Source organism: Candida parapsilosis, mitochondrion (genome assembly GCF_000182765.1).
Source record: "Candida parapsilosis mitochondrion, complete genome".
In the NCBI taxonomy this organism is placed as follows: domain Eukaryota; kingdom Fungi; phylum Ascomycota; class Pichiomycetes; order Serinales; family Debaryomycetaceae; genus Lodderomyces; species Lodderomyces parapsilosis.
This window is the reverse complement of record NC_005253.2, coordinates 20,265-32,745: the sequence shown is the minus strand read 5'-3', so window position 1 is coordinate 32,745 and position 12,481 is coordinate 20,265. Positions and strand designations below refer to the sequence as shown.

Sequence of the window (12,481 nt, the reverse complement as noted above, 5' to 3'; positions counted from 1 at the left end):
GAATTCACTCTTATAGAGTTTCATTCGAATATGGTAGGGTTTACTCTTATATTTATTATTTATTATTAATAAAATAAATCTAATATCTTATATATTGATAGATATATAATATATAAACCCTTGGCAATGATATAGTAAAGTAATGAAATATATCTAGAATTATAGATAAGTTATAGGGATTGATTATTTACCTATATATTATCAATTATATTAAACGATAATATATTGATATTATCTTTAATAATTATATCGATATTAATATTATATAGACTATATATTAGATTAAGATATATGCAAACATATACATAAATTTATTTATCCTTATTTATATCTTATCTTTATATTCTTATATTTACTTTATTATATATATATTCATTTATATTATTTATCATATATATATATATATATACATATATTATATTATTATCCTTATCTATATTTTATCCTTTTATTCTCATATTTACTTTATTATATTTATTATCTTTATTATTATATACTTATTATATTATATTATATTCTCATATTATTTATTTAGTATTTATTTCTTATTCATTCTTCATTAGAACGTTATTAATCGTTATTTATCTATATATTTTATATTATCTCTATTTCTCCTCTTCCCCCCTCCCTTTATCTATATTCTGTTATATTATTTTTATTCTTTTATTATTTATTTTATTTCTTTTAGTTTATTATTTCTTATTTATTATATTTTCATATCTTTGTAAACCCTTATTCGAATTCACTCTTATAGAGTTTCATTCGAATATGGTAGGGTTTACTCTTATATTTATTATTTATTATTAATAAAATAAATCTAATATCTTATATATTGATAGATATATAATATATAAACCCTTGGCAATGATATAGTAAAGTAATGAAATATATCTAGAATTATAGATAAGTTATAGGGATTGATTATTTACCTATATATTATCAATTATATTAAACGATAATATATTGATATTATCTTTAATAATTATATCGATATTAATATTATATAGACTATATATTAGATTAAGATATATGCAAACATATACATAAATTTATTTATCCTTATTTATATCTTATCTTTATATTCTTATATTTACTTTATTATATATATATTCATTTATATTATTTATCATATATATATATATATATACATATATTATATTATTATCCTTATCTATATTTTATCCTTTTATTCTCATATTTACTTTATTATATTTATTATCTTTATTATTATATACTTATTATATTATATTATATTCTCATATTATTTATTTAGTATTTATTTCTTATTCATTCTTCATTAGAACGTTATTAATCGTTATTTATCTATATATTTTATATTATCTCTATTCAGGGAGGGAAGAAAGGTAAAATATATACATTTCTCTCTATTTTTATTTATTATATTATTAGATTATCTTTATTTGATATCTTATCTCTTTATTATCTTTATTATTATATTTTATATCCTTATTTATCTATTATTTATTGATAATTTATTATGAATATATACATATGTAATAAGAAAAAGTTATCATATTAACTCATATATTATAGAATTAAATTTAATTATAATCAATATAAGATTTTATTATGATCAAAATATTATTTTATTAATAAATCAAATAAATAAAAGAATAATTAAAAGGTGTGGGGGGTACCTCCGGTGGCCCCTCCGGGGAGGGTATATCTATCCTATCTCTCCTATATATTATGATAATTATTACTAATATTGATATATGTATATATTACTATTTATATTACTATATATATATACACTATTTATATAAGTATATATTATTTATTTATATTACTACTATATATTGATATATATATAAATTGATATAATGTATATTAATTAAAATTACTAAATAAATAATAATAAAAATTACTATATTTTATATTCAATTATTACAGTATATAAAATGAATATATAAATTATTAATGTAATTCAACTGAATCTTTAATATAACCAGATAATAAAATACTAAAAACATAAGCTTGAATAATAGCAATACCAAATTCAAGAATAGTAATAGCAACAACAGCTAAGATAGGGATAATACCACTAACAAAACCTAAGAAAGAAGAAGACATTAAGCTAATAATTAAAGAACCAAGAATTAACATAAGTAAGTGACCAGAAAGAATATTAGCACCAAGACGAAGACCAAGAGAAATAGCACGAGAAGCATAAGATAAGGCTTCGATTAAAACTAAAACAGGAACTAAAGCTAAAGGAGTACCACTAGGAACAAATAAAGCAAAGAAACCTCAACCATGTAAATATAAACCTAAAACAACATTACCTATTCAAAGAGTTAATGAGAAAGAAACAACAGCAACTAATTGAGCAGAAATAGCAAATGAATAAGGAATCATAGAAATTAAATTAGCTATTAATATAAAATTAAATATAGTAAATATTAAAGGAAAATAATATCCACCTTTACGTCCTATTTGTCCATTAACTAAATTAAGAATAGTATCATAAATAGCTATAACAGATACACCTCAACGTGATGAACCTAAATAGTTATGACGTATAATACTACTATAAAATATAATAATTAATGAAACAATTATTAAATATAATGTATAATTTGTTATACTAAATGTTAAATTATCTGTTATTAATAATAATGGTTTAAGTTCAAATTGATCAAGTGGAGAATAAAACATAGAAAAAAAGTAATGATGGCCATTGATAAACACGGCAAAAAAGAAAATATCTTCCTCATAGAAGATAATAAGTTAAATTAAATAATTATTAATAATAATTATAATTATAATTTAATTATAATATTACGAGCAATTAATAAACGAAGAATATTAGGTAATAAATAAGTAGCTACAAAGTATAATAATAATGAAATAGCTAAAATACCACCTGTTAATAAATTCATAAAGTAAAAAGGAACTAATTGAGGCATAAATAAAAGAAATAATAATGATATATAGATAAAAATCTATAATTTAATAAAATCAGATTGGAAGGACTTGAACCCTCAAAATCCTACACCCAATGTAGGCTCGATAACCAATTACGAGACAATCTGTATGAAATACATATATATAGCCTAATTAAATGTAATATCAACATATTTAGAATAACAATAAAGTTTAAAAGGACTTAAATATGTATAACACTATGTAGGGAATTGAACCCTAATTAATCAAGCTGCAATTGATCATCTATACCAATAGTCATAGCGAATTAAGTATAAAATAAGGGTAATCAATATAATCTACATAAATATAATATATATAATATAAATAAAAATAATAATATAATATAAAATATAGGTAAATAAGTAAAAATACGATAGACGTGATTCGAACACGCACTGAAGCATTGGAAGTGCCAGAGTCTACCATTAACCTACTATCGTATATATATACCTACCTATAAAAGAAGAATAAATATAATAAATTTAAGAATATACCAATATTAATATAAGTTAAAGCTCTACTAATACCAGTAGAACCTAAAACTTTTAATAAACCATTATCAATATATGTATTTAAATAACCACCAAATATTAATGTTTTACGTATAATAACATTATTTAATAATTGATCATAATAAATTTTATTATTAAAGTAATTATAAATAGAAGAAGGTCTAACTTTATAAGCATATTCATAAATATAAACTAATAATAAAGATAAAGATAAACCTAAAATTAAAGGTAATAATTTAATATATCAAGGTAAAGTAAATTCAGTTTCAATAAAACTATTATTAGCAGGTAATGACATAGCATAATGACCAATAACATTATCTCTATTAAATCCAATAAATATACTATAGATAACTAATATAATCATAGGAATTAACATACGTATATTTTCATGTATATGTTGATATGTAGCTTTATTACTATTAGGATTATTATAGAAAGTTAAATATAAAACTCTAATAGAATATAAACTAGTAAGAGTAGCAGAACCAACAGCCATATAATATAAAATATAACCACTAAAGGTATAAGTACCATATAATGATTCAATAATAATATCTTTAGAGTAATAACCAGTTAAACCAGGTATAGCCATTAAAGATAAAGAAGCAATTAAAATAGCAGTATAACTAAAAGGTAAATAATTAACTAAACCACCATATTTACGCATATCTTGAGTTTCAGAGATATAACTATGAATAACAGAACCAGCACCCATAAATAATAAAGCTTTAAAGAAAGCATGACAATATAAATGATAAATAGCTAAATCATAAGAACTAATACCAATAGCTAAAACCATAATACTTAATTGAGACATAGTAGATAAAGCAATAACTTTTTTAATATCATTAGTAACAATAGCAATTAAACCACTAACTAAAGTAGTAACACCACCTAATCAACAAATACCAATTAATAAAGAAGGAGCATATTCTAAAATAAAGTAAGATCTAACTAACACATAAACTCCGGCACAAACCATAGTAGCAGCATGTAATAAAGCACTAACAGGAGTAGGACCTTCCATAGCTTGAAGTAATCAAGCATGTAAACCTAATTGAGCACTTTTAGCAGTAGCAGCTAATAATAATAATAAACTTAATATATTTAATATTAATGTATTAGTATAAGGAGCAGCTAATGATAAAGTATCAAAATCAACAGCATGGAAATAACTTAAGAATATACCTAAAGCTAACATAAAGAATGTATCACCCATACGATTTAATAATATAGCAGATAAAGCAGCTTTCATAGCAGCAATTCTAGTAGATCAGAATGAAATTAATAAATAAGAAATAACACCTACAAATTCTCATCCAATAAACATCATAATATAATTATCACTAACTACTAAAATTGTCATAAATATTGCAAATACACTTAATATTATATAAAATGTATTACGATTAGGATCATGACTCATATATTCAATAGCATATAAAAGAACACATAAAGTTACTATACCTACAGGTATCATTACAGTCATAGCTAATGAATCAAGTGATAAACCATAAGGAATTATAATATCACCTATATTTAATCAATTACCTAGACTAATTGAAATTGGTTCTTCTCATATATAATATAGATATTGGAACATTATATAGTATGACCTACTTTCCCTCTTAATCTATAATATGATACTAATATACTTAATCCTATAGCTGATTCAGCTCCAGCTAATATAATTATAACTATACTAAATATAGTTCCATATATATCATCATATACACTACCCATATATATTAATTTAACTGTTACTGTTAATAATAATATTTCAATAGCTATTAATAATGTTATAAGATTATTTTGACTTATATAAAATAATAATAATATTGATATTAGTGCTAACATATTTGTTTTTATTTTATTTCTAATTTATATACATGTTTATATTTATATACGTATTTTAATTATTATTACTTTTTATTTTTTATATTATTATATTCTTGTTCTTGTTAATAACCACAACGAGATTCGAACTCGTATAACGACTACGAAGAAGTCATATCATAACCTTTAGATCATATGGTCTATGTATTGTATTTATTAATTTATGTCCTATATAGGAATTGAACCTATGGTCTTTCGATTACAAAACGAACGCTTTACGGCTAAGCTAATAAGACAATAGAATAAAAGGGCAACTACTGAGACTCGAACTCAGATATATCATTCCACATACGAAGGTTTTACCTTTAAACTATAGCTACCTTTATATTCATATATATATATCTAAAATGAGATAGGACTGAATCGAACAGTCGTAGCCTTAAGCATTATAGCTACAATATAACTCTAATTACCAACATTAGAACTATCCCATAAATTAAAATATATAATATGTCTAAAAATATATGAATATTATTTATATAATATACATATGAACATTATGAACATTAGAACTAAATTATTATAAAATTAATATGAAAAGTAAAATAAAAGATAAATAAAAATAATATAAATCTAAATTACGATTAAAAGGACTCGAACCTTTACGGCATAACGCCCAAACATTTTAAGTGTTTTATGTCTACCATTTCATCATAATCGCATATAAAAATACTCACCTATATAGTATATAAAGTATAAAAAAATAAAAAGAATATATATATATAATTATAAACTATGATCCTCATCAATAAACAATAATATAGATAAATAATCAAATAACATCTAATACATGTAAATATAAAATAGTTGTTTCAGCACCAACATGAGATGTATTAGTGAAATCATAATTATAAACTCTTCAAGTACAGATAACTAACATAATAGTAAGCATAATCATATGTAAACCATGTAAACCAGTTAAAGAATAGAAAGTAGAACCATAAACTCCATCAGTAATAGTAAATCCAGCATATTTATATTCTAAGAATTGGAACATAACAAATAAAGCAATTAATAAAGTACTATAAATAAAACCATATAATGTATTAGCTCTATTACCATTAATTAATGCATGATGAGCATATGTAATAGTAACCCCTGATGCTAATAAAATAATAGTGTTTAATAAAGGTAATTCAGCAGGTGAAATAACATCAATACCAACAGGAGGTCAGCTCATACCTAAATCCATAGTAGGATTAACAGCTGAATGTAAATAAGCTCAGAATAAAGAAGCAAATATTAATATTTCACTAACTACAAATAATAAGAAACCTTGGTTAAGACCACGTTTAACTGCAATAGTATGATCTCCTAAATATGTACTTTCAGCTATAATATCTTTAAATCATAAAGTCATACTATATAATACTGTTATTATACTTAATATTATATAGAAATTATTTGCCATATATCCATGTGAATTTAAAGCTATAGAAAATGCTAAATCCATTAAACTAAATGATGTAAATATTGGTCATGGTGATGGTCCAACTAAGTGGAAAGGATGTAATTGTAAATATCCTCTAACATTATTTGTCATAATAATTTTTATTTTTATTTATACATTAAGTATATATGAGTAGGAATGATTGGAATTGAACCAATATATTTAACTTAAAAGGATAAAGTCTTGACCTTTAGACGACATTCCCTTTAAAGATTATATATATATATATATCTTTATTTTATGCCTTCGATGAGACTTGAACTCAGATAGACCGCGCTTCAAGCGATTGCTTTAACCATTAAGCTACAAAGGCATTATATACAAGGGCAAATAGAATTGAACTATTATACAATGTGTTGAAGACATCTGCTTTACCATTAAGCTATACCCTTAATAAATGATTAATATATTATTATATATAGTGTATTATAATATAATATTAATTAAATGAGTCGTAATGGATTCGAACCATTAACTAAGACGTGTAAGATCTACGATTTACCATTAATCTAACAACTCTTAATATTAATATATGCCCTATTAGGAATCGAACCTAAATTATTATATTAGAAGTATAATGTTTTACCATTAAACTATAAAGCATATAAATTATAAATAAATAGATAAATAAAATATCTCACCTATAAAGTATATAATAATAAATAAAAAGAATAATTATAATAAAATAATAGCATCTAATGAATAAATTAATACAGGAATAAAAATAGCAACAGCAAATAAAATAGGTAAAAATACCATTCAACATAAATGAATTAATCTATCATATCTAATTCTAGGTAAAGTAGCTCTAATTCAAATATAAGTATAAGCAAAAATATTAGCTTTTAAAGCTAAAATAACACCAGTACCACCACCAAAGAATAATATAGCAGTTAAAGTAGATAAGAATAAAATAGAAGCATATTCAGATAAGAAGAATAAAACAAATATAGATGAAGAATATTCAGTCATATGACCTGAAACTAATTCAGATTCAGCTTCAACTTCATCCATAGGAGGTCTAGCTGTTTCAGCAACACAACCAATATATCACATAATAGATAAAGGTAATAAAGGTATACCTATTCAGATAGATTCTTGTAATTCAACATATTTACTTAAATTCATAGTACCAGCTAATAATATACAAATAAGAACTATAGTAGTTAATATAAGTTCATAACTAATTAATTGAGCAGTAGCACGAATACTACCTAATAAAGAGTATTTACTATTACCAGATCAACCAGCAAGTAAAGGACCAAAAACACCAACACTACTAATAGCTAACATAAGAATAAAACCATAATTACTATCATAAATAGTAACACCAGGAGCAAAAGGAATAATACTTCAACATAATAAAGAAGAAATTAAAGCTATCATAGGACTAATAAATAATATAAATTTATCAGCATGAGTAGGTGTAATAATTTCTTTAAGTAATAATTTAGCAGCATCAGCTATAGCCATTAAAACACCTAAATAACCAACAGCATTAGGACCAGTACGTCTTTGCATATAAGCCATAGTTTTACGTTCAGCAACTGTTAAAAAAGCAACAGCTAATAAAACACTAAGGAACATAATTAATAATTCTATATATTGCATTATTTAGTTATAGCAATAGCCCCTATAACAGAAAGAATTAAAATTAAACCTATTAAAATCATTGGTATAGCATATTCAGTATATAATAATGATCCTACTGTTGTTAATTCTAAATCTCAATCTAATAAACTATTAAATGGATAAGCTATATTAACATTTTCAACTATTCCATAAGTTTCATATGATAAATCTAATGGTATTAAACATATAATTAATATAGTAAATATTAATGGATGAATTGTACCTTTATAATTATATTCGATATTTAATAATGATAATATAAATAAAAATAATATAGCTATAGCTCCAACATAAATAAGTACATAAAGTATTCCCATAAGTACAAATCCATTAGAATATAAACTAATTGCTGCACTTACAAATAATACTATTAAACATACAATTGATTGTACAGGCGATAATAGACCTATAGCTAATATACTACTAATACCGCTTATTAAAAACATATTTTATAATATATATAATAATTGATTATACCTTAATTATTAAGATATTTGAAATATTTTTTTATTTCTCAATTAAACAATGTTTATACATTCTCGTTAATAAAGATTTATATTCTTTATACGTTTTAAACTAGAATCGAACTAGTATCATTGTATTAACAGTACAACGCTTTACCACTAAGCTATTAAAACTATAATAAATAAAAAAGAAAATATAAAAAAGAATAAATAAATAAATATATATACATAAGAATATATATATATATATATAAGGAATATTCATTAATAATAATAATTATAATTATAAGATAAATAATATCTAAAAGATATTAAACAGCGTATAATAATAAGAATGAGATCATTAAACAGAATAAACCACAAGCTTCACTTAAGGCGAAACCTAAGATAGCTTGAGGGAATAATGTACTTCTTAAAGAAGGGTTACGAGAAGTACCGTTAATTAAAGCTACGAAAACTAAAGCGATACCGATAGCAGCACCACCTAAACCTAAAGTAGCAATACTTGCACCAATGTATTTAGCAGCTAAAGCAATTTGCATAATTTTTATTTAAATATATATTTATATTAACAATGTCTTAGCCCAATAAGAATCGAACTTATATTTACCGATTATCAATCAGTCTCTTTAACCATTAAGATATGGGCTAATAAATAAATAAATAATAAAAGAATAGATAATATTAATATAAATCCCGAGCAAGTTCCCTTACTCGAACTGTATTTCAACTTATAGCATATCATATGCTCATTAATACACGAAAGTGTATTAAGACATTATCTATGCTATTGATGAGTGATTAGTGCGAAATATATGTATAGTTCACCATAGCACTCTTGTCTATGATTACTAGCAATTCCTTTTTTATATTGTCGAGTTACAGACAATAATCCAATTAAAAGAAAATTATCATAATATCTTATATTTTATATTATATATTAAATAAAAAAATAAAACCTATAAAAAATAGGAATATAATATGATATATATATAATTATATAAGAGATAGTAGTACACCTGTAGCCCTACTCATAAGGGTCATGATGATTAGTCTTTAGCCTCTACTTCCTATATCTTATCAGATATACATCATCATAAGATCGAGGGTTTTGTTCATTAAATAACTTAATAAGATACCACAAAGCATGAACTGACGACAACAATGTAACGCCTGTATAAAATATCCAAAGATAAAATATATTCAAGAGTAGGTAAGGTTTTAGGGGTATTGTCCAATTAAACAGTATACTCCACTGCATATATATATAACCGTCTAATGTCTTGCATTTCATTCTTGCGAACGTACTAGTCTGGCGGTATACTTAAAGCCTTCGCTTGTCTAATTTATAGTATACATAGTTCACAGCTATAATTAAATGGGTACCGAATCCATGTCACTACTATAGCTTTCATCCCTCAGTGTCATTTTATTTTATGTATATTCTATGCTGTCTTATAACTATCATAGTATTTTATCCCTAAAGTTATATTTCATTATACATTTAATAAAATCTATATTTTAAACCTACGGATCCTTTAGGCCAATGTAGATTAATGCTTGCCCTTGATGTCTAACCGCGACGGCTGGCACATCTCTTAGTCAGGACTATATCTTTATATCAATCAGTCTTTAATATAAATATGAAATTTTATAATAGTTTATATAAATATTTTTATTTATATTTTTATTAAATTTCTTATAGATAGCATGATCAACCGTTAGGTCATTGTCAATAATTCCCCACTGCTGCTACTAATAGTAGTTGGCTTTATACCAATGTGATCGTTGTGACTTCCATCACCGATTATAGGTCAACGGCTAGTTCTTTAACTAATACCTTCATCTATTAAGATATATTTATATATCTATTATACTCACCTTATCACTCTTTTATTTAAAGAATTTGCATGTGTAACGCTTCTATATAGCATTTTATCCGAATCAACATCATGTTCATGACGTATTACTATATGTTGAACTACTCAGAATTGAACTGAGACCAATCCATTATGAGTGGATCGCTCTACCATTGAGCTATAGTTCATTATTTTTATTTGCAATAGATAGACTCGAACTATCATAATAAAAGCATGAATCTTATATGTTACCAATTACATTATATTGCTTTATTTTTTATATCTTTATATTTTTATAAATTTATATCTCCTTTATTTATTATTTATCTTATATATATATATTATATATTAAAATGAATATATATAATAATTTAGGTATTGATCATATCATATTTGCTATTCCATTAGGATATAATCCATATCAAATAGTTGGTATAATTAATGATATTAATAATACACTTTCTCTATATGTACAATCATGTGTTAATGAAATATATGGTGTTTTTATACCACCTGTTAATCTATTAGTTACTTTTAACATATATGATGCTGATAATAATACTGATATTAAGGCTAATGCTCCTAATACTGGTACACGATTTAATGCACCTGCTAATGATAATAATTCACCTATAAAGTTAACTGATAAAGGTGTTCCTATATTACAGAAACTTAATATAATTAAATATATAGCTAATATAGGCATATATGTTAATAAACCTTGATAATAATATATTAATCTATTATGATATCTATCATATAATATACCTCCTACTATAATAAATAATGCAGGTGATACAAATCCATGTGCTATTGATAATATTAAACTACCACTTATACCTATTATATTATTTGACATTATACCTAATATACATACAGCCATATGTGATATTGAACTATATGCTACTATTACTTTAAGATCTGTTTGTCTTAATGTTATTATTGATGTATATATTATTGTTATTACACATATCATATATACTACTGGTGTATATAATGTTGATGCATCTGATAATGTTGGTAATATTAAACGTATTATTGCATAAACTGCTAATTTTAATATTACTCCTGCTAATAACATTGATCCTGCTAATGGACTTTCTGAATGTACTACTGGTAATCATGTATGTACTGGTACTAATGGTGTTTTTACCATTATTCCTATTGATATTCCTAAAAATAATATACATTGTAAATCTAATGATAATACTAATAAACTTACTGCTTGATAATCTGTATTTCCTATTAATACTTCATATACTGCTATTGCTATTAACATAAATAATGATGATAATAATGTATATATTAATATATAATCCGCTGCTTTCTCTCTATTATTAGCTCCATATAATCCTATTAATATAAATAATGGTGCTAATGATGCTTCAAAATATATATAGAATGATAACATATCTTGACACATAAAATTTATTAATAATATTATTCCTAAGTTAAATACTAATTCATAATATAATGTTGATTTTATACTATTTCAATTAGCTATTATTGATAATGGTAATAAATAAGCTGTTAATAATATAAATATATCTGCTATACCATCTGTTGTATAATATATATCTAATTCATTTCAATCATATAATGTTGGTATTACTATTAATATACTTGCTATTAATATAATAGATTTATTTATTCCTTTAAATGTTCTACTTATTATTGATGTTGTAGATGAAATTATAAAATAAATTAATGTCATAT

General features: G+C 23.3%; 9 protein-coding genes and 18 non-coding genes across 27 annotated transcripts, besides 2 other annotated features; all 27 read right to left on the bottom strand. All coding sequences in view use genetic code 4, as the record gives it.

Annotated features, from left to right (window-relative positions):
- Positions 1-1,348: a tandem repeat (right telomeric tandem array).
- Positions 1,349-1,902: a repeat region (right subtelomeric repeat).
- A 36-nt stretch (positions 1,903-1,938) lies between these two features.
- Positions 1,939-2,679, bottom strand: atp6 (ATP synthase subunit 6). Its single transcript has one exon. The coding sequence runs from the start codon at positions 2,677-2,679 to the stop codon at positions 1,939-1,941; it is 741 nt and encodes a 246-aa protein (NP_943649.1).
- Positions 2,680-2,783: 104 nt separating this feature from the next.
- On the bottom strand, positions 2,784-2,930 carry atp8 (ATP synthase subunit 8). Its single transcript has one exon. The coding sequence runs from the start codon at positions 2,928-2,930 to the stop codon at positions 2,784-2,786; it is 147 nt and encodes a 48-aa protein (NP_943648.1).
- Positions 2,931-2,982: 52 nt separating this feature from the next.
- On the bottom strand, positions 2,983-3,056 carry tRNA-Pro. Its single transcript has one exon. It is a non-coding gene; the product is annotated as a tRNA-Pro (tRNA).
- An 87-nt stretch (positions 3,057-3,143) lies between these two features.
- tRNA-Cys lies at positions 3,144-3,212 on the bottom strand. Its single transcript has one exon. It is a non-coding gene; the product is annotated as a tRNA-Cys (tRNA).
- A 106-nt stretch (positions 3,213-3,318) lies between these two features.
- On the bottom strand, positions 3,319-3,389 carry tRNA-Gly. The gene has a single exon. It is a non-coding gene; the product is annotated as a tRNA-Gly (tRNA).
- Positions 3,390-3,399: 10 nt separating this feature from the next.
- Positions 3,400-5,067, bottom strand: nad5 (NADH dehydrogenase subunit 5). Its single transcript has one exon. It carries the CDS (start codon positions 5,065-5,067, stop codon positions 3,400-3,402), a length of 1,668 nt encoding a protein of 555 aa, NP_943647.1.
- Positions 5,067-5,321, bottom strand: nad4L (NADH dehydrogenase subunit 4L). The gene has a single exon. The coding sequence runs from the start codon at positions 5,319-5,321 to the stop codon at positions 5,067-5,069; it is 255 nt and encodes an 84-aa protein (NP_943646.1).
- A 108-nt stretch (positions 5,322-5,429) lies between these two features.
- Positions 5,430-5,501, bottom strand: tRNA-Glu. Its single transcript has one exon. It is a non-coding gene; the product is annotated as a tRNA-Glu (tRNA).
- A 23-nt stretch (positions 5,502-5,524) lies between these two features.
- tRNA-Thr lies at positions 5,525-5,596 on the bottom strand. Its single transcript has one exon. It is a non-coding gene; the product is annotated as a tRNA-Thr (tRNA).
- Positions 5,597-5,609: 13 nt separating this feature from the next.
- On the bottom strand, positions 5,610-5,680 carry tRNA-His. Its single transcript has one exon. It is a non-coding gene; the product is annotated as a tRNA-His (tRNA).
- A 28-nt stretch (positions 5,681-5,708) lies between these two features.
- tRNA-Tyr lies at positions 5,709-5,791 on the bottom strand. Its single transcript has one exon. It is a non-coding gene; the product is annotated as a tRNA-Tyr (tRNA).
- A 148-nt stretch (positions 5,792-5,939) lies between these two features.
- Positions 5,940-6,021, bottom strand: tRNA-Leu. Its single transcript has one exon. It is a non-coding gene; the product is annotated as a tRNA-Leu (tRNA).
- Positions 6,022-6,093: 72 nt separating this feature from the next.
- On the bottom strand, positions 6,094-6,903 carry cox3 (cytochrome oxidase subunit 3). Its single transcript has one exon. It carries the CDS (start codon positions 6,901-6,903, stop codon positions 6,094-6,096), a length of 810 nt encoding a protein of 269 aa, NP_943645.1.
- A 40-nt stretch (positions 6,904-6,943) lies between these two features.
- tRNA-Lys lies at positions 6,944-7,015 on the bottom strand. Its single transcript has one exon. It is a non-coding gene; the product is annotated as a tRNA-Lys (tRNA).
- Positions 7,016-7,051: 36 nt separating this feature from the next.
- tRNA-Phe lies at positions 7,052-7,123 on the bottom strand. The gene has a single exon. It is a non-coding gene; the product is annotated as a tRNA-Phe (tRNA).
- An 8-nt stretch (positions 7,124-7,131) lies between these two features.
- tRNA-Trp lies at positions 7,132-7,202 on the bottom strand. Its single transcript has one exon. It is a non-coding gene; the product is annotated as a tRNA-Trp (tRNA).
- A 56-nt stretch (positions 7,203-7,258) lies between these two features.
- Positions 7,259-7,329, bottom strand: tRNA-Val. The gene has a single exon. It is a non-coding gene; the product is annotated as a tRNA-Val (tRNA).
- Positions 7,330-7,342: 13 nt separating this feature from the next.
- On the bottom strand, positions 7,343-7,413 carry tRNA-Arg. The gene has a single exon. It is a non-coding gene; the product is annotated as a tRNA-Arg (tRNA).
- Positions 7,414-7,485: 72 nt separating this feature from the next.
- On the bottom strand, positions 7,486-8,421 carry nad1 (NADH dehydrogenase subunit 1). The gene has a single exon. It carries the CDS (start codon positions 8,419-8,421, stop codon positions 7,486-7,488), a length of 936 nt encoding a protein of 311 aa, NP_943644.1.
- Positions 8,421-8,888, bottom strand: CapafMp11 (NADH dehydrogenase subunit 6). The gene has a single exon. It carries the CDS (start codon positions 8,886-8,888, stop codon positions 8,421-8,423), a length of 468 nt encoding a protein of 155 aa, NP_943643.1.
- Positions 8,889-9,009: 121 nt separating this feature from the next.
- Positions 9,010-9,080, bottom strand: tRNA-Asn. Its single transcript has one exon. It is a non-coding gene; the product is annotated as a tRNA-Asn (tRNA).
- Positions 9,081-9,217: 137 nt separating this feature from the next.
- atp9 (ATP synthase subunit 9) lies at positions 9,218-9,448 on the bottom strand. The gene has a single exon. The coding sequence runs from the start codon at positions 9,446-9,448 to the stop codon at positions 9,218-9,220; it is 231 nt and encodes a 76-aa protein (NP_943642.1).
- A 37-nt stretch (positions 9,449-9,485) lies between these two features.
- tRNA-Ile lies at positions 9,486-9,557 on the bottom strand. Its single transcript has one exon. It is a non-coding gene; the product is annotated as a tRNA-Ile (tRNA).
- Positions 9,558-10,882, bottom strand: CapafMr02. The gene has a single exon. It is a non-coding gene; the product is annotated as a small subunit ribosomal RNA (ribosomal RNA).
- Positions 10,883-10,953, bottom strand: tRNA-Met. The gene has a single exon. It is a non-coding gene; the product is annotated as a tRNA-Met (tRNA).
- An 11-nt stretch (positions 10,954-10,964) lies between these two features.
- Positions 10,965-11,034, bottom strand: tRNA-Met. The gene has a single exon. It is a non-coding gene; the product is annotated as a tRNA-Met (tRNA).
- A 59-nt stretch (positions 11,035-11,093) lies between these two features.
- On the bottom strand, positions 11,094-12,479 carry nad4 (NADH dehydrogenase subunit 4). The gene has a single exon. It carries the CDS (start codon positions 12,477-12,479, stop codon positions 11,094-11,096), a length of 1,386 nt encoding a protein of 461 aa, NP_943641.2.
- Positions 12,480-12,481: the final 2 nt, after the last annotated feature.